At 33.2% G+C, this 20642-nt stretch overlaps 1 protein-coding gene across 1 annotated transcript; it reads left to right on the top strand.

Moving 5' to 3' along the window:
• Positions 1-4310: 4310 nt before the first annotated feature.
• Positions 4311-20092, top strand: LOC132949420 (chorion peroxidase-like). Its single transcript, XM_061020299.1, has 13 exons — positions 4311-4354; positions 4472-4582; positions 6865-7035; positions 7987-8216; positions 8383-8556; positions 8667-8831; positions 14016-14240; positions 14326-14453; positions 16038-16412; positions 18392-18764; positions 19418-19526; positions 19610-19709; positions 19815-20092. Exons 1-13 carry the CDS (start codon positions 4350-4352, stop codon positions 19956-19958), a joined length of 2310 nt encoding a protein of 769 aa, XP_060876282.1. The 5' UTR covers positions 4311-4349; the 3' UTR covers positions 19959-20092.
• The last annotated feature ends 550 nt before the right edge of the window (positions 20093-20642 follow it).

The raw sequence follows: 20642 nt of genomic DNA, 5'->3' as shown, positions 1-20642 counted from the left end.
AAATTATTTTGATAATCATATGTGTATAATCATGTCTAGAAAGTGAAAATGTCAAGTGTCTTCGGTTTATTCATTTTTGATTATAACAACAAAAATACAAAATCAATTTTATCGAAAACTGCAGGTTTTGTGCGCGAATAACATACTTTTCAATTATTTTGAAGGGAATTTTATCGAATTTCCTACAGGAACCAACCTCAAAGTTGATGATCAAAGCAATTTACTGAATTCTGCCCCAAACGTGATGACAGGCAGAAAAAACAAAAACAAACATCACAAAACGAATATAATTTATATTCATCACTCAACACGAAATCAAATACTATATAGTTTACATGCTTCACTATTAAATCAAAACAAATCATAATTTTCTTATTATTATTACACGATATACCCATTACTTATCAACTTTTATTGTTTATTTATTCGGTTATATAATTTAACATTTATTTTTATATTTTGACCATTTTGATACCACCGTCAAATGATACCTACGATGATTATACACTGTAAATTTCTGAATGAAAATCTTATAAGTAGTATTATAATAGAGGTATCTTATGTACAAGCCGATAATTGAAACCGTTATAACTTATAATAATATTATAGGTAGGTAGGTAGGTAGGTAGGTAGGTACAGACGATCTCGGAAACAGGTCTAAAACTATAAACGATTATAAATTGGAAAGGTTTAGTGAAAAACAATGTGCCTGCAGTTGGCCGGAGTTAAATTACTATTATTAAAATATAAATTCGTAGTTTTATACGAAAATTTCACGATCAAATCATCCGCATAGCCTAAAGTGTCAGCGAAAGTAACTAAATATACTTTTAATTTTATTTCTCGCTTTTGATTCCCGTGCATTTTTGTTTTTTATTGTATAGGTAGGTGGACCCCGCAGTCGATACAGCTATTAATTTATTAGAAAATCATTTAACTGTCCAATGTATATTATGCACTTCGCGCGCGACGGACACACAAAGTTGCCGATCGGTTATTATATTTGTAACTAAGGTACTCGGACAAAAAAAATATGGACGTGTATGATTATAGTATTATTATTATTATGCATAGAACATAATAAATATATATATATATATATATAGGTACGCGCATGACTTATAATTACAGTGCAATAGGTACGTACTACGTAGGTTTACGGTATACGGTATAGGTGCATAAACATAACGTTAGGGTCTACTGTCTACTATAACGGTTATACACACCATCTCTCAGGCGTGATTCGACATTCGACTCGATAGCCTATAAAATTAATAGGCACCTAACAATAAAAATGAAATTCAAGTTCACAAACTAACAAAAATTTTTGTGTAAATTCCACTTGTGTCGTTGTACCGTTATTGAATTGCGAATTAAACAGGTGACTGAGTTACAAATATCATTTACGTTGTGTTTGACTTATCATTATGGTTACCTAAGTGTTTTAACGATCAGTTGGAATAGTACGTCATTGCAGCGCAGTGAAGCATTAGCCCTTAGCAATGTCACATAAAAATCCCATTAGAATTCAATTGTTAAAAAATAATTATTTATTTTCAATACATATAAGAAGTTGCAGTAATGGGGGAAGGGGAATACGGGGGATGTCATCACTCGAGCCAGGGTCCAACCCTCCACTCCTCTCACAGATTTTTTAAGAATTAATTCTTTTCCTCATTCGTACCTCTTACGTTTTATAAAAGATGAATCTAGTTTTTTTGTATCTTTAAAAATGTAATTATTCTTTTTTCTTATATTTTCCTTTCTAAAATTGTAACTTTTTACACCGAAATTATGTAGATATCTAACCGATACGGTCCTTTGTCGTAGCTAAACATATAATTTTAAAATATCTACAATAGTATATAATAGATTATCACTGATGAGTAATAAATAAGATAAATAACAGCAGAGCACGATGCTGCCGATAACAGGACTGTACTGGAACTCATGAAAACGCAAAATGTAAGAACTAAATGGATTAGTGCCATCTCACCTCCCAAATTATTTTGATCTACATCGACCATAGCAGTGTAAAAGGGTACGCCTTATATGTAGCACGTTGATTAATCTATCTAAATTGAATCGTAATATATGGCCTATGTGAGTACTAGGTAGGTACTTCGACGTAGATTGGTCAGTGGCCTATCATAAGACAATTAACCTACCTATTATACTGAATATCATTATTTTTTAGTCTCGAGTGTCGGCTCCTGAATATTTAATGCGGTTTATTATTAAACATATTAATTATGTGAACACCAACATGTCCATCATAGTATTTTACAATGTTGTATTATTTTCAATATTAAGTAATGTTAGGTATTGAGAAATAATATTAAATCGCTATTCGATTTAATGCCAAGAGTATAATTATTGAATATTCGTCTGTGGTTCCGGATAATAGAAAAAATACTTATATCTACATAAACAACTTGTTGTCTAGATAATTAAGTGAAAATGTATTTTTTATTGGATCAGATAATCGGTGAAAACTTTCACAGAATAAAAATAGATTCGTACAATTATTAGAAATTGTTTTCGTACCTATACATGCATAGTTATTAAATGCCATTCAATTTATTGAGAATAATATACATATTGATAAGACAATACACAGGTTGATTCTCCAAGCAGGCTCACCCCCTTTATGTTCTTCAATTATGCAGTTATTTAAAATCTGATTTTTTTGAATTTTTAAATATACTCGAGGACTATGACTTGAGAAATATACATTGAAATATTTTCAAATTCTTGAGATTTTTGTACTACTTGAGGATGGAAATTTCTGTTTTTCAAATTACAACCAATATTTCTACTGTAAATTAATTTTTGAAAATTCTTGATGTCAAAATCAAAAATCATACGACTAGTTTTTGAATTTTTTAACTTTGTGTACTAAGAATAATAGGTTTATGATAAGGGGTTGGAAAGATATGGGGAGTACGATGACTTGAACATTTTAGTAATTAATATTAATCTATCAATATTTATAATTTATAAATATGGTCTGAGTATAAAAAATACTAGATCCAACGTTAAATATACTTTTAACCCATTTTTAAGAACTGTTATAGGTATGTACTTAAATAACTGAGAAATTACTCGTTCGAATTTTGATTTTAATACGTCAACATTTTCAGAAAAAAAATATTTGTTAATTAATTTACAATATAGAGGGGGGGAGGGGGTTCTTATTTGAAAAACACAAGTGTGTATCATCACAAGACACTTTTTAAGGCTTAAGTTGTACAAAAATCTCAACACTTTATAGAAAAGTCCTTACGATATAATATAGTATTATGTCAATTTACTGTGACACGTCAATTTGGACATGTTGTGTGGGTATCAGATGCTGACCGAATCTCTGGGTTTTCATTTTAATAACAGTTTATTCATTTATATTTCATTAATTACTATTGCGAATAACTTACATTTTTAATTATTTCTATAACCGCTATACCTAATATTATTCATCAGAATCACAATGTTTGTGTATCGCTACAAAAGTTTTACGGCTGCATTGCTGCTGGTACGGTGATACCATGAATATAGACGAGTATAATAGCTCTGCAATAACTAACTAATAAAGTAATAACTATAATACAAATAAGAAAGTTGTTTTTGGAAATATGTTTCGAATCATATACAATTAAACAGTCTAACGAACCCCATAATATTATGCTAACATTTTTTTTAATCGACTTCTATTATTTATTAGCTTAAACATACTGCTGTCGTAACTTAAGAATTTTAGATGTACCGATTACAGATTTATCAATTCAATATTAATTAATGATGGTGACTGATGGGTGATGATGACTATTGACAATATACCTACCATACATAACATCATAATGTTGCATTACAATACAATAAGTCTCGTCAACTAAAAATGTCGATACCTTGTATAAAATACTATTGTTCTACATAGTAAACGTAAGCTATTAACATTCAATAAAAGTGAAAAAACTTGACAAGGTGCCCGATCGACCCAAAAATTAAACTTGATTTTTCACAAATGTATATATATTAAATAAAAAAAAATTTAAAACGTGTATACCCGCAGCAGCAATCGAGAGACTACCTATACCTATAATAGGTACGCACACGTCGATTCGCGTGTACGATTCTCCGGAGCGCCGATTGAAACGTAATTTATTTCATCAATACCTACACGCTGATTGGTGTATGTCTTGTGAATAAATTAAGCGAACAACACGTTGAAAACGAAATCGACTTTCGTTCGGGCCGCCTCTCCGTATGGCGTCCCATGGCAGCGGGGACACCTTTTATAAAAGACTGCAACCCGACGCAACGATCATCACACGTGCTGTAGCCCCTGCAAAATGAGGTAAGTTCCGCCGACCAAATCGCGAACGGCTCTGTGGTGTTTTCTTTCGGTTTTTATATCGACGACGCGATAAAATAGTCTAATATTATAATGATGATGAATGTGATTTTATTTTAGAACTCCTTTGTCGCGGCTCGTGTTTCTGGCGGCCCTGTTGGCTCGGGGATATGGTTGGAGATCGGACAGCGAAGAGTGCGCTCTGCCTCTAAAACACTTCAAGTACATATCGTAAGTATGACAACATTTTCAAAGTTTTTAACTCCGTGGGGGATTTGAACTTCGCGTCGTAGGTACGACATATGGTTTAGGATGTGCTCCATGGTGAAATAGTATTGTCTGCTTGGCCTTGTGAACGATTAAAATGCGTATGATGGAAATCCAAATTATTATTAAGCTTGATAAATAATAGGTACCTAAATATATTAAGTCAAATTTTTAATACAACTTTAATTGCAGTTTATAATAAACGATTTCATATTTTAACTATGCCAAGCAAAACAAATACATTTATTTAGGTCTTTTTTCAATATTAAATAATATTTAAGTGATATTATTTGGATTATTATTTGCATGTTCTTACTTATTACACATCCGGTGGATATTGAAATATTTTACTGTATAAAATAATACTAAACCTAACTATAAATAGGTATTGTTTTTTTTTTAACACGAAACAGACCGTCAAGACATTTTTATTTTATAAATTTTTTACGTGTTTATTTGCATACAGTATCAAATGTCAATGTAACATTAATCATCGATTTAAGTGAATAAATAATTAAACATTATTCTATTTGGTTTACTGTACATACTAATTATGATACATTATCTGATTTATCGGATATATATTATATAATTTTGTAATATAATAATAAAGGTAACTGGTATTTGGTAATTTTTTATGCTACTAATTACTTATTTTTTAAAATAATGAAAATGCCGTTTCTTCAAATTGGATAATGTTTATTTTTTCTTATATTTACTATAAAAAAAAATTGGTAATAATAATGTGACTCAATTTAAGTTTAGCTGATCAACCTTACATTATTTAATAGTATTAGTAGTCTTTTTCATTATTTTAAATAAAAACCACGGCTTAGATATGGTTTTTATTGGTCACATAAATACTTACTTGTTATAAAATAAACATTTAAAAAACGTTATATTTTAAATTAGGTAAGTTATAATTATGCTTGTAATCTAAAATGCAAAGCCTCAGCAGTAACCGTGCTTATATATAAAAACAATTTAAGTTTAATATATTTTACGCTTTAATAGGTAGTAAATATTTAATAGGTAATAAATAACCCTTAAGAAGCACGAACTTTCTCAATGGACCAACCTTGAACCTATTAATACGAAAATATAAATTTAACAGATTAAAGTCTAAGTTAAAGATAACGGTTTTCTAGTTTCAAATACTTTCAATCATTTAACTATAATAATCCCATTTTATTACGTACAATTATTGAATCATAATTATTTTTCATGTGCAGATCATTTTATGTATATGTATAGCCGTAATTAACAATCAAAGAGCTTATTGTAGAACTATGTAATTTATACTGAAATAAAGCTCGAGGACCTTTACTCTTAAGGCACTCTGTCTTGAGACATTATTTGTCGGCGTTCTAAATGTTTATATATTAAAATAAATTATTGTATAATTCAATAATTGTATTTGATAATATAATATAATAATATTTGTATTGATTATTTAATAAATAAAATGACATTATTCTCAATTGGTCTTATAATAGTCATGTGGTCACATGACTTGTGACTTTTTAAATAAACAACTATTTAATTTAAGTACATCGATTATACAAAAAAAATTATCAAATGGGAGAAAGTTAAAGTGCATTTCACTTATTGGGAACCCCTTGCGACATTGATCTGTTGTGATTTCGCTAAATCTATTTAAGAAAAAACTGCAAACTCATCCCGTTTAATTTCAAACAAAGTCGATTAACAACAATTATATTCGAAAATAATTACAAATTGGTACTGTTTTGTACATTGTGCTAACCCGTAATCTAAAACAATAGAGATTTTTTTTGGAGATTTCCGTAAGCATATAATATCAAATGATAGTTCAGAGTGAGAAGAGTTAGAAATTTTCTTTTAAACTTGAGACGGAAAAGAGAAAGTTCTTTAAAATATTTGGGGCATTTTTTTTTCTTTTATTATAAATCAAGGATATCGGATATCTGTCTATTATTGATTTTAAACGTATGCTTTTGCCTTTTGCGGTGTTTCTTTTCAAACATTGTACTACGTTTTCATTTATCTTATTTTCAAGTGATTTTAATCGTATCTCAGGAATTAAATTAAATATAGTATATTGGGTTTAATATCGTCTAGTTAAATGTTAATTTTAACTTTACAACTTTATATTGTATATGACTTTTCTAAAATATTTCATCATCTTTTTAAATATATATATATTATTAACAACAGTTATTATAATTGAAGTTACGGTTTTAGTATAATACTGTTTTATATTACAGACCAACTGGTAATGGCGAAAAATGTATATCGTATACCAATGTTTCCGAAGCTTTCCATGAAGCATGCAGAGGAGTATTGGGCATAGAGCCTGGAACCAACGATCTAACGGATATTCAGTTGGATAATTTTGGCGACGTAATTCAAGAAACAACGAGAATTTTATGCGAATGGTCAGTGTTTAACATTTATTTATTATAGTTTATAATTTGTTATGTTACGAAAAATAGTTTTTGCCATTTTACATTTATTTCATCATTATATTAAATCACTTTCGTCGATATTATTATAAAATAAAATATTATATAATAATATACTAATGCGTATAGCATACCAATGAATATTGCCATAAAGTTGTTAAGTTTAAAACATATTAATCTTAAAATAAATTAAAGGTAGGTGCTACTGATTAGTGACCAGACTGGCGACTATACGACTGACTAGGTGCTAGTAATTTATAATATCTTGATATCTAGTACTTTAGTACTTATGTCACTATTCCGATATTACTATAATAATAATAGATTGATAAATATTATACATTTATACACAGTGGTCCACAAAGCATGCTCACCCCCATTTTCCCTTTAATAATGAATTAATTCAAATTCTGATTTTTGGAATTTTTTTAAGATAATTGTATGGTTATGATGAATAATGATTTGAAAATGTCAGTAATCAGTATAATCTATCGACATATTTTATAATTTGTTAAAATTTTCCTATACCTAGTGTTTATTTATAGTATTAAAAATAGGTCTAATATTATCTACTTATTATATATTTGTAAAACCATTTTTAAGGACTATAATTATCCTTAGCATATACGATTTAATAACTCATCAACTACTAATTTGAATTTTGATTTATATACATCAACGTTATTACAACAAGTCACCTGATTAACAATTACAGTAAAAAGGTCTTTTATAATTGTATCAAAATAGGTTTGTATTACCGTAGGGCCTTTTTGAGTGGAATAAAAATTGCATAGGTTAAAGTTGTAAGAATCAAAATTTGAATAAATTTATTAAAAACGAAAAACTGAGATTGTGCTTGGTGAATCACCCTGTAAACTGCGTTCATTAATTTTGAAACTATTAAAAATTCAACTTTTGGTTTAGGTTTGGACTAACAAAAGATCAAGTGCGAAGTCTATTACCAATTATAAATACGGAAAACACTGATATTGGAGCATACTGTCCGAAAGAGCTAAAATCGTATCCGGGAAATGATTGTGGAGACGGAATCGGGTTCCGTTCAATCGACGGAAGATGTAATAACTTTGTTCATCCACATTGGGGCGCTGCGAAATTACCTTTTAAAAGACTTCTACCACCCGATTATGGCGACGGTGAGTTTTTTTTATCGATGAATCGTGTTTAAATCTCTCGTAAGTGTTGATGTTCGCAAGGCAATATCTAATCGCGGTTAAACTTTCAAAAAAAAAAAAAAAACACTACAACAATTATAATTATTATTATTATTATTATTATTAACGAAATCGTCCGTATATTCAGGTATCAAGTCGATCAGGACAAGCATAACCGGATTTCCGTTACCCAATCCTAGGTCCGTTTCTGCCCGCGTGCACAAAGACATAGCCAGACCACATCGCACTGATATAACGTTTTTGTTTGCCGCCTTTGGACAGCTCATCGACCACGATCTCACTCTCACTGCGGAAACCAAAGGTATATTTCGTGATTTAAACGTACGCATCACTATTTCAGAAACATACAGGTTGTATAATCAAATATATATTTTATACGTTCCATCAAAATGTGCTTGCACATTACTGCAGACCCGATCACCAGACAAGAGATCAAATGTTGTTCGGGAGCCAACAATCCGTATTGCATACCGATCAACGTGCCGATCGATGATCAGTTTTTCGTGGGCAGTCATCGTCAGAGGTGCATCGACATGATAAGATCGCTGGCCGGCGTCAGTACCGATTGTCCACTAGGTAATCGATTTAATATATAATATACAATAGTAATAATTTATTACTAATAAATATTAATTAGGGATAGGGACTTGTACAATAGGAGTTTGCATGTTTTCTATAATATTAATGTTCAAAACATAATATTATGGTTTAGTGATATATAAATGTATTTCATAATACACCAGGGGAGTATATAGTAAATTTACTTTCCGTATTTCGCATGATATCATTGAGTAATGAGTACATATTGTATATATATATTATATACACAATAACATATACTCAATGATAATATTCAACTTTTTTCTGTTGTTGATGGTAACAATATTTTGTCATATTTACATTTTCAAGTGCATAGTTTACACTTAATTTTATGTTGGTATTTAATTTTTCTATTGAACAAATAAATTAAACATATACCTAAAAGAATAATCAATTTATAAATCTATTATCTATACTAATTGAAATTATGAACCGCCGATATTATTCTATTATCTACATACAGACTCCATAGCTATACATTGATTCATATATGACCATTATGGGTCCAAGATACTTTAGTTGGTCGGTGTTAGTCCATCATCGATTTTATATTCTTTAATCGTTATTGTCAATGCGTAGACTAAGTGTTATAAGTTTATAACTGTACGTTCTAGTTTAAACCAACTTAAGTAAATATTTAACATTTGAAGCGTATAACAACATACCTATATAGTAATAGCTTTACTACTTAAGAAATAAAAATATTTTTCTTTGAAAAATATAGTTACCATCAAATATTTCAGTTTTCAATTCATATTTTAAGACCATGTTAACATTTAGGGCATAAAAAAATTGCATACCTATTACAATGTTTTTTAGGGTATGAACAGTCCCTAGTCTTAGTAATTTTCAGGATTCTTTCGTATTTCACGAACGATGTAGAATACGCGTAGGTACTAGATACCTATATCATATAAATGTATAACCTACATCAACTATTATCATGACTTTCTATACCATGGTCATAATATGATATTATTACCAATATACCAATATACCGCATGTATTTGTACATAATACGTGAATGATGATGGCGGTTCTATTTTAGATTTAGGTATATACGTTATTTTTCTGCACTATACACACAACATATTGTTTTATTTCGAACGAACGTTTCGCGATACAAAACTACAAAATAAAAGGACGTAAATTATTATTGTCGCGTGAATTTAACACAAGTTCTGCAGTCTGTAGTGGAGTTATTTCTCTCTTTCGATATATTAATTAAAACGACGACGATAAGTCGATAATATAGTTTGACCGTAACCATTTACCTAATAAATATTAATAATTTACGGACAAACGCAAAAAAAAAGGCGATACTTACTTTTTATGTGGGGCGAATAGGTGATAAAAAAAATCGCGCACGCGATGGGCAAGAACCCATATACACAAAAGTCTTATTTTATATTAATATAATAATTATTATTTATTTAACACACGGGGCGAAACAGATAGTAACAACAAACAAAATTAGGACGCGTGTTGAAATTTGTTTAACTCTAAAACCACCGCTGAGCGTGCGACGGATAACCTCGGGGGTGGTCGGAGAGGGATGAAGTCGCGTGTTGACACCGTCGTCGATCATGTAGTCACACACTCAAATATATATATCAGTGATGGTTTTGTTTCGTGTGGGGTAGGTGAGGGAAGTAAGGTATTGCCTCACCTATAATTTTCATCAAATTAAATATTGCTTATTAATTTGTCCCATATAAATGCCACTGTGTCACCAGAAATTATAATACATATAGACATATATAGTAGGTATATTATACGCGTTACACAGTTATATGATTTTTGTTATCAGGAAACTTGTTTAGAAATTAGGAATCTTTAGAAATAATAAGTTAAATATTGATCGATCCTACTTTCAAATGTCAATAAAAATATTACTCTATACCGGCAGTAAAACATTGGTTTTGGGGAGAATAATCAACGCTAGTATATTAACACTGTCCTTCCGGTATTATCATTTTAAAATATTCGGTAAAATAGTCGCTTCTGTGATAGTGTGATTGGTTGTAAATTATAGACAGGTATGTATACTTTACTTTATAGGTTACCTCGTCCTGTTCAATTATACATATACAATCTGTTTTAGTCTACCTACTGGTACCTTATTTATATTTAATATTTTTTCACCTGTTTTTTTCTTAACACCGGTATAAAAAAATTTTACGCAGATGTATATAATAGGTACCCACTCATAACACTAAGGGATACAAGGGTTACACGCGCTCGAACAGGCTAAAAAAAAAGTGAGCTCAAATAGACCCGTCACCCGTGGCAATTTTAGGGTAAAAAGAGTCACCCGCTGCGTTCAAACGGGCGAGGCCCGCTAAAACCGATACCCACACAATGCACCACAATACAGGCGAATAACCACCACCACAACTACGGGACGCGGGTAGTGCGAACCGTGAGCGGCCGCCGACTGGGACCCTGGTACCGGAGACCTTTTCGCAGGGTTCGACGGTCGGCGGCGGCGGCGCCGAACCACCCCCGGTAGCCGTCCGCGCATGGAGCCCTGTTGCCGGCGGGCGGATGCAGTCCCTTTTGGCGAATGCGCGGCGGCGACGGACCCTCGTCGGAAGGTCACGGACGGTCAACGACGCGATGACGTGCAACCGCGGTGAATTCGCCAAACGGACCCCGAACGCCTGCACCGGCTACGACCCTAGTCGGCCAAGACGCCCTTTCAGCGGTGTTTTGCGATGGTGCAACATTTAACATTTCGCTCGCGTTTCTTAAACACGCAAACGCGAGCGGGCGCGCGCGCACGCACAATGCAAGACGACCGCGCGCAGACGTTGTCCACCGCTCGCGCGTCTTCCCGTCCCACCCCGTTGTCGTCGGCTCCGTTATTAATTTTCCGGACCGATAGATTTTATTTACGTTTTTTTTTTGCACCCCTCCGTGACGTCACCGCCGATTACCCTGCAGTGCGAGCGAAAGAGAGAGAGAGAGAGAGCGAGGGAGAGGGAGACGGGAAGCGAGAGAGTGAGTAAGTGAGTGAGAGAGAGAAAGTGCGTGTTTGAGCGAGAGGGAGAGTGAACAGAGAGAGTGTGAGAGAGGGTGGGTGTGAAGAGAGAACGATCGAGGACGTCCCCTCACCCATCTGCTAGCCGACCGAACCCCTGCGACGAGAACAAATCGGGTTCCTCCCCACCCCTCCCACCCGTTGCGAAAAGGGATTGGCAATCGTACGCGGTCCCGTCGAGCAGCGCCTCCGGTCGTTAATCGTTTCGTCCGTCGTTCCACAATAATAATACGGCGAATAAAATCGTACCACCTGCGCGCTATAGACTCGACGACTGTGTATACGAGAATATTGTATTATTACAAAACTATTATTTATTATTCGATGCATCTCGGCAAGGACCACAAACCGATTATTTCGGGAAATTTTTTCTCCGACTACCTACATTTCGAAACTAACATAAATGTCATTGTCGAAATAAATGAATTGTTATAGGTATTATTATATTATATTCTACATGGTCACACGGACATCTTACATGAAACGCGTACGTTATGTTGGTTTGTGAGTTGGACGCTTACTGGCGTCTCATTTTTGTGTAACGGATAATATGAAACGACAGTCGACGCGGGCGAGTTATACGGCTTACACGTTTACCAAAATTCTTAAAATACAACTATTGTTGTTATACCGGTTGATTATGAGAATATTGAATAAAAACATAATACAATGCATCTAGAATATAATTGCTGGTAATCCACCGTTTTTTTTTAATTCTTAAGAGGTGCATTAAAATACGTATCATAAACTACGGTGTGATCCATTTAACGTAAGACATTCGTTATTTCAGAAAATAATAACTTTTAATTCATTATAAAAGAACTATTTTGGGAAAAATGTTTAAAATATATTTACTCTTTTGAACAACAACGTACATTTTTAATTTCACATATTTCAAGAATTTCGGCAGTTGTGTTAGTTGTGAGTTCAAAGTTTAGACGGTCAGAGTGTAATAATTAATAACTATGTATGTAGTTCCAAATCCGCGATGTTTGGCTTTCTATACACAGAGTTATCGACGTCAAAATATTATTTAACACATTTGGAATACACTTGGTATTATTGTTATAGCCAATACGAGTACGTGTTATTATACAATCAAACAGGGCAGGAAATATTGTTTCGTATATTATATTATATTATTACGCGCGCTTTATTTCAACGTAGGTACAGAAATGAGAATAATATGGTTTTTAGCGGCCTATCGATTGCAGGCACACAAGCATTATTGAGTGTGACTGATAGTCGATAACAATTAATTATCGCAGAACAATAATTATCACGTATTTTCAGCGTAATTTTTCGGTTTCGTGCAAGAAAATTTGCCTGTTATAATGTTATAACATACGATTGTTAATAAAACTCAAAATATGACGTAGCTCATGCTGCAGTCTTAAGTCGAATGGTAAAATTATAATCCAGACAACTGATTCAAAATATATATTGGTAGGTACTAGGTACCTAGGTGGAGAGAAAACACGGTTACCTGTCTAATATTAACCAATGTGAAAATGAAATGTCAAAAGTGTTGCGTAGTTGCGATAAAAATGATAATATTGTTTAAACGGGACTAAGGGTTTTCAATGCGAGCTGATCGTCTTCAAATTAAATTAAATTATATTATTGATTACCTAACAATTCAAATAATATTGAAATGTTCGTTTTCAAGATGTCAATGTTTATCAATTATTACATTAGTCGATCGTTATAAGCTTATAAATCGACATAACTTCTTTTGGCTATTAGTACATACATTTATAATAATATTATGTAGGTATAATTGTATAATATATGTTATTTTTATACATATTTTATACATTTTACTTATTACTAGCTGTATATTACTATATTAGTACCTATATATTACCCGTCTTCGTACGGATTAAAATTAAACTATCTTTCTATTGGATTCCGTCTTAAAGCAACCTATGTCGGTTGAAAAAATAAGCTCAAAACACCCCAAGAGTCTCGAGAAATCTATTGATATAATATTATGATATAGTTATGACTTGGGTACATATTATTGAAAACGGTCCGGTAGTTGTCGAGTCTATAGAGGACAAACAATAATAAGAATTATTCATTATATATATTTTATAGATTATTATTATTTGTAGGTCCCCGTGTCCAGACCAACGCTTTGACATCGCCTATCGACGCCAACTTCATATATGGTTCCAACGAAAATCTTGCAAATAAACTCCGGTCGTTCGAGGGTGGAAAATTAACCATGGTCCCGGTACTGGCGGGTAACCGGCTCAAGCCAATATTGCCGCCAAAGAAGGATCAACCGGACGACGGATGCATCAGACCTCATCCGGACCTTTATTGTTTCCTGGCCGGTATATATTATCATAATATTTTATTACTAATTTTTGGGTTATATACGGCTTCAACAACGCGCGTTTTACTTGTATGCATATGTAGGCGACAATCGCGTGAACGAACAACTGGCTCTAGGCGTGCTCCACACGATTTTCACTCGAGAACACAACCGAATAGCCGACGAACTGTGCACGATCAATCCACACTGGGACGACGAACGACTCTATCAGGTAACGAATTTTAATTAATAAAAAATTGAATTAGTGTCATGCGATGCATACATTACCTTCAAAAAAATAAATATAAATTACGCCAAGACTATACAGAACATACACGTTTGAGGGTTAAATAATTTATTACACGTACACATCGTTTTAAAAATCGAACACTTCTACCAATATTTTTTTATTTTTTTTAATTGATCTTGAGACCGGCAGCTGAGGCCATTAGCTATTTTTAGTTTTTTTACTGTAGGTTATTAAGTTGGTAGGAGGAGGAACACGTGTGTGTTTTGTTTGGCAGAATTTTTGATTGGGCACCCGTAGGTATCTGCCATGCCCGGGTGAGGGATGGCGACACTTGTTCTCCTGACACCGTGACTTTTCCGAAGAAAAAAGCCGTCCATGGCCAAGGAATCGAACTCGGGTCGACTGCGTCGCAGCGGACGCCTTAGTCCGCTCGGCCACTCCGTCCCCCAATATTGTTTTATAATATTATAAAATACATTAGTATTATTCAATACATTCAGTGCTGTTCAGAGCGGTGGGAGGAACCATTTTTTCCTGAGTCCCGTTTTAAGACGATTTATAAGGACCCCCTAAAAAAATTCAGATGAACTTGTGCATTAGTCAGATAAAAGTAGGTATACGATTTATGGTTACTCGACGTCACCTATTAGGGCTTTTTTTCTTCTACTTTATGAAATGTCAATAATACTACAATTTTATTTCGTTTCTGTAGTTTGTAATTAGGTAAATCAATATCATACAAACAGGGTACGCATTTTAAGTATTATAATAGTATTGTAATTTATTATTATAGCGGTGCCTGAGTGCGGAGATTAAAATGGTATAAATATCCGAAATTGTTTGTAGAAATTTGTTATTGATATCGACGTGGCTTAGCAAAGTCTACTGGAGTTATTAGTTATTACTTTATTAGTTATTACTAATGAACATATTTTGGTTATTGCTTATCCAGTGTTTAGTATCGTACGGGTGGTAAAGCTAATATACCTAATTGCCAGAGTGTTATTATTTGAATACTAAAGACGATAATATAAGTTATAGATTAACACAATAACACCGATGACCGATATCATGAGTATTTGAATGACCTTGGTTGGTCAAATTTGCTAACAGTTTTCAAATCTAGGTTAAAAACTTAAATATTAGCTTTGAGGTGCACAGTCTCGAGTATAAGATTACCTATGTACCAAATTTCAGAATCACGAGTGTGAAAGACTTGACTGTGGGTCGCTTACACACACACACACACTGTATTCACCACATATCACCACACGTTCTTCCCCCCCCCCACCCAAAAAAAATGTATTAAATTGCTTTTTATTCACATTGAAGATACAATATTATAAAAACCACCGTGTCTGAGGTATTTAACAATCTATTTTTTTGGCGGATATAACGCTCAGCACAATCCACAAAAATTTAGTTTTATTCAAGTCAAAATAAAATACCGTCCACGATACGATATAATATGACGGCTCATCATATTATATTGTAATTATGTATATTATTGTTTGCGTGCGAGTATATTCACATTCGTTTCGTGCCGATGTGCACGCCTTTATACAGGAATCGCGGAAAATCGTGGGCGCTATAGTCCAGCACATTACTTACAACGAGTTCCTGCCGAAGCTTGTGGGCAAGTTCACGATGAAAAAGTACGGTCTGGAGCTTTCAGCACAAGGGTTTGGTAATAGCTACGACCCGGATGCGGACATCACGGTGCCGGCCGCCTTTGGCGCCGCCGCCTTCCGGTTCGGTCACTCGCTGTTGCCCGACGCCATGGAACGCTGGAGTTCCGGTCACAAGTTTTTGGGTTCCAGGCGGTTCAGCGAAATGTTCCAGCAACCGTACGACCTGCACAAGCCCGGCTGGCTGGACCAGTATCTACTGGGCATGGTCAACCAAGCGTCCCAGGCCATGGACGACGCGGTGACGTCTCAGGTGAGTGCTACGGCGGGTCAAACTCGTTTTTTTTATCTCGCCTAACGAATTTATGACATTTTCCTTCCACGATAGGTATAACGTCATCATTAATTATCATAAATACCCATACATATTTTCCGGTAAAAATATTCTTATTAAATTAATTACCTATTTATTTATATTTCTAATAATTTTTTTGTTATTCGACGAATAAAATATTCAGGTAGGCAATGCAAATAAAACTATGTGGGGAATTATTAAAACAATTAAATCGTTAAATAGTGTAAAATATTATGATTACAATCAGAGCTTGAAACTTTAAATTCAAAATTAGATAAGATTTTTTGATCAGTAGTTTGCACAAGACGTGTCATAGAAATGGCCCTTATTCATTTAGCCATTTGTATACGTTCTATAAAATAATGTATAGGTAAATGATACTTAGATCTTGAAAACTGATATCAACATTTAATTAAACGGATTGTTCTATCCTAGTAAAAGCATTGGATTATTAAATAAATAACTTATACACATTAATTAATTTATCATGATTAAGTTGTACAGACAGTACAGATACGTTGTTCATTTTTTGTGGAATTATATACATATACACCAAAATATTTTCGGAAATAATAGAAGGGAATAGGTATAGTCTATAGTCTGTACTGTAGTATTAGTTTTTCTACCAATTTTTTCCTATAGCCACTTTTGTTACAATAAAATATATATTAATTTAATCAATAAGGTAATATTGTAATGTGTTTTATTGCGATTGACAAAACATAAAATATTTTTTAACTATACATTTACTTACTTCAAACACTGATTTGTGGTTTGTAATCCGATTTTCTAATTCATGTACAAAACCTTGATTGTGGAATGTATGTAAACAGTTATTTGGGAATAGTCTTTGACTGATAAGTCTTGTTAACTTGCGGATTATCTTGCTATACATTTACTTGTCCACCTAAAAAATTTTTTTCAATTTCTGACGTAGTTGGAGGTAAAACTGCAGGTTATTATGACAAAAACGTATAATATTCGTATAAGTAGTATATATTATAACTGTACCTAACCTACGTTCACAGCCCATTTTCATTTTTAACCACGGTAATCGCGCCATGTTCAAGTGGTAATGTCCAACCAAAAAATCTTGGTTGTACCGTATATACACATTACAGGGAGATTACGGAGGCTTTGACCGTCAATTTATCGATCGCACAAAAATATTTACTGTATACACGTCATTATCATAGATATATTGACTACACTAAATTGTCATGTTTTTTTTTAACAAATTATAAATACCTATTGAATAAGACATATTTAATTTATATTTTTAAGTTGAAGGTTAGAACATTTATTCAGTTACTAATGGAACCGTTTTTATTTGTTATATTTTTTCAATATCCTATGAATCATCATTATTGAATTGTGTTTTTTTCACAGGTAATTATTAGTAATTTGTTATCAAATCGTTATAACACAATTTTTTTAGTGTAGCCAACGTGTCGTATGATAATGTGTGTATAATATTCAAACATCTGTAAATATTGTGTGTACCCGATAAATTGAAGTCAAAGACTGTGTAATCTCCTTGTAATATAAAATGTAAAATCAAGATTTTCGAGGGGGACATTTTCACTTGAACATAGTGTGATACTGTGATTACCCTACTCATACGTAATATATACCAAATAATTTATTTGTGACGATTATGAATTTACTTACTTAGTTATTTCTGTTGTGGTACGATAAATATACACTATAACTAGTGTATTGTATATACCTAGACGCTCTCAGACTAAAATAAAAAAATAATACAATCAATAATGTAAACGATATACGATAAGACATGGCCGCCACAAACGAGATAGGTGCAGGGTGCCGTCAGCCATAACGTTATACCTCACGAGCTAGCGAGCGTATATATCATAACGTAGATACACCATAATAACGTTGACTAATACCGCGGTTCTGTTTGACGGATGGCCCAGGTCACCAACCACCTGTTCCAGGAACCAGCCAACGATTACGGCAAGGACTTGGCGTCCATCAACATACAACGGGCCCGGGAACACGGGATACCCAGCTACTCGGCATGGCGACAATACTGCAAGCTACCGGCGATCAAGTCATGGAGTTCGATGCTGACGGACATCAGCAACGCCACGGTGAAGGCGTACTACGACCTCTACACGACTCCGGAGGACGTGGACCTGTGGTCCGCGGGCGTGTCGGAAAGGTCAATCGACGACAGTATCGTTGGACCGACGTTCGGGTGCATCATAGCCAAGACGTTTAGCGATCTGAAAAAGGGCGACCGGTTTTGGTACGAGAACTCCGGTCTACCGAACTCGTTCACGCTAGGTAATAGTCCAATGTGTGCATATTGTTATAATACGTCATTATTCTATGGGATATCGGAAAAAATTCCATGGGAAAAAAGCCACGGGAAACAAAACTGACTATTATTAATCCATACAAATGTATTGCATTAAGTTTCCCGTTTTGTTAATTGTATATTAATAATTCTATATAATAATTGAGTCATATACATTATAGTCGTATATTATGATAGCCCTGTATGATATAATGTAAACAAAAAAAATATTTGATTTTCGTGAGCCTAACCGAAATCCGTGTGTGAGCCACCTTAAATCCAATCTATAGTGATAAAAAAGTCGTGAGCCACGCAATATAATGAAAAATAATATAAAGAGCAGGAAAAGGAATAATAAGTACTTATTATTATATTAGTAAATATGTTAAGACGCGTGCCGCGGTTTGCCCCCTCCCCCCCTCCTGGTATATAGTTACTCTATAAATGTTGCAAAGAACACTAATTCTCGAATATCGAGGAATATGAGTGCAAAATTTGGTGCCAATCGCGGTTTAGTAATTTCCAAGTCGCTATAAGTAGCCCCATACAAACGTACATTGATTATTATACATATAATATATATATAATATATAGATGACACTTGACAGCTTATATAATGTACTGTTATGTATTTTTCCAGAGCAATTGACGGAAATAAAAAAAATCAAATTATCGCGAGTGTTGTGTGACAACAGCGACAATATTGTAACAATTCAACCGTTCGCTTTGGAATTGCCGTCGCAGCAAAAGTGTGTTCAATTTTTTTTTATAAATATCTTTTTAATTTTTATTTGCTTTGGATACCTTTAAAATCGGTCGATCGAATTTTCAGGAACAACAGGGTTTCTTGTAAAGGACACATACTACCACAGATAGATTTATGGGCATGGAAAGAATATACAGGCTGCTGTAGCAGCAGCATCAAAAAGAAAGTGAGTATTTTCTAAACACACGTTTTGTACGAATTTTGAAGTGTATTTTTTAGCCACTATAAAAATATGTTCTATAACACCGTGTTTTGCCCGATCTCATTAAAGGTACCAAACTTGAATAACCTAAACCCACAAATACACAAGGTTCAAATAAATGAATGGAACAAAGAGGACGATAATCTGCATAAGTTCATCCAGGCAATAGCTGTAAACATATCGTCATCAAAACCTACAAACTTCTGGAAATAAATATAATATTAACTGTAATAACTATATAATTTATTATTTATTTACCATTTTAGTGTTAAGAATTTTCGTTGTATTATATTGTTAAGTATTTAAAAAATAAAATTGTTTAAACCATTAAAAAAAAAAAAAACAAGAAACATTCTAATAATATTAAATGAAAACAACTTTTTAGTATTGTTAGAGTCCTGCTGAATACATCCTGAAATTCTTTGAGATGTATTGTATATATTTCATATTTATGACTTAACGGGGATAGTTTATTTTTTAATTAAGTTATGTTTAGGAAGTATGCACGCACGCGCGTGACTGCTAAACCGAATAGTTTGCCGAAGAGTGTGTGACGGACGAGTTATTCAAAAGCTTGCAAAACGCTTTCACGCGCGTCAATAAGTGCGAAAAGACACCTTTCCTAACACAACAATAAACTATCACTGCAAAATGACAATTTTACCATAAATCTATAGGGGGGAAAATCCATTGAAAAAAAACAGCCCCTATTAGTACCTACCTAATAATTATTATTTAAACGAAGAAGCCGTAATGTATACACTGCATTTACTTATAAAAATGCATGCAATGTGCATAAATGCATAATATTATCATACCCTGTCGATTGTCATAACTCATGAATAGATAAAAGTAAATAGTAGTTAAATCAAAAAATAAAAAGAATACCAATAACTA

The sequence above is a fragment of the Metopolophium dirhodum genome, chromosome 7, assembly GCF_019925205.1.
Source record: "Metopolophium dirhodum isolate CAU chromosome 7, ASM1992520v1, whole genome shotgun sequence".
NCBI lineage: Eukaryota > Metazoa > Arthropoda > Insecta > Hemiptera > Aphididae > Metopolophium > Metopolophium dirhodum.
This window is presented reverse-complemented; position numbering and strand designations above follow the sequence as displayed.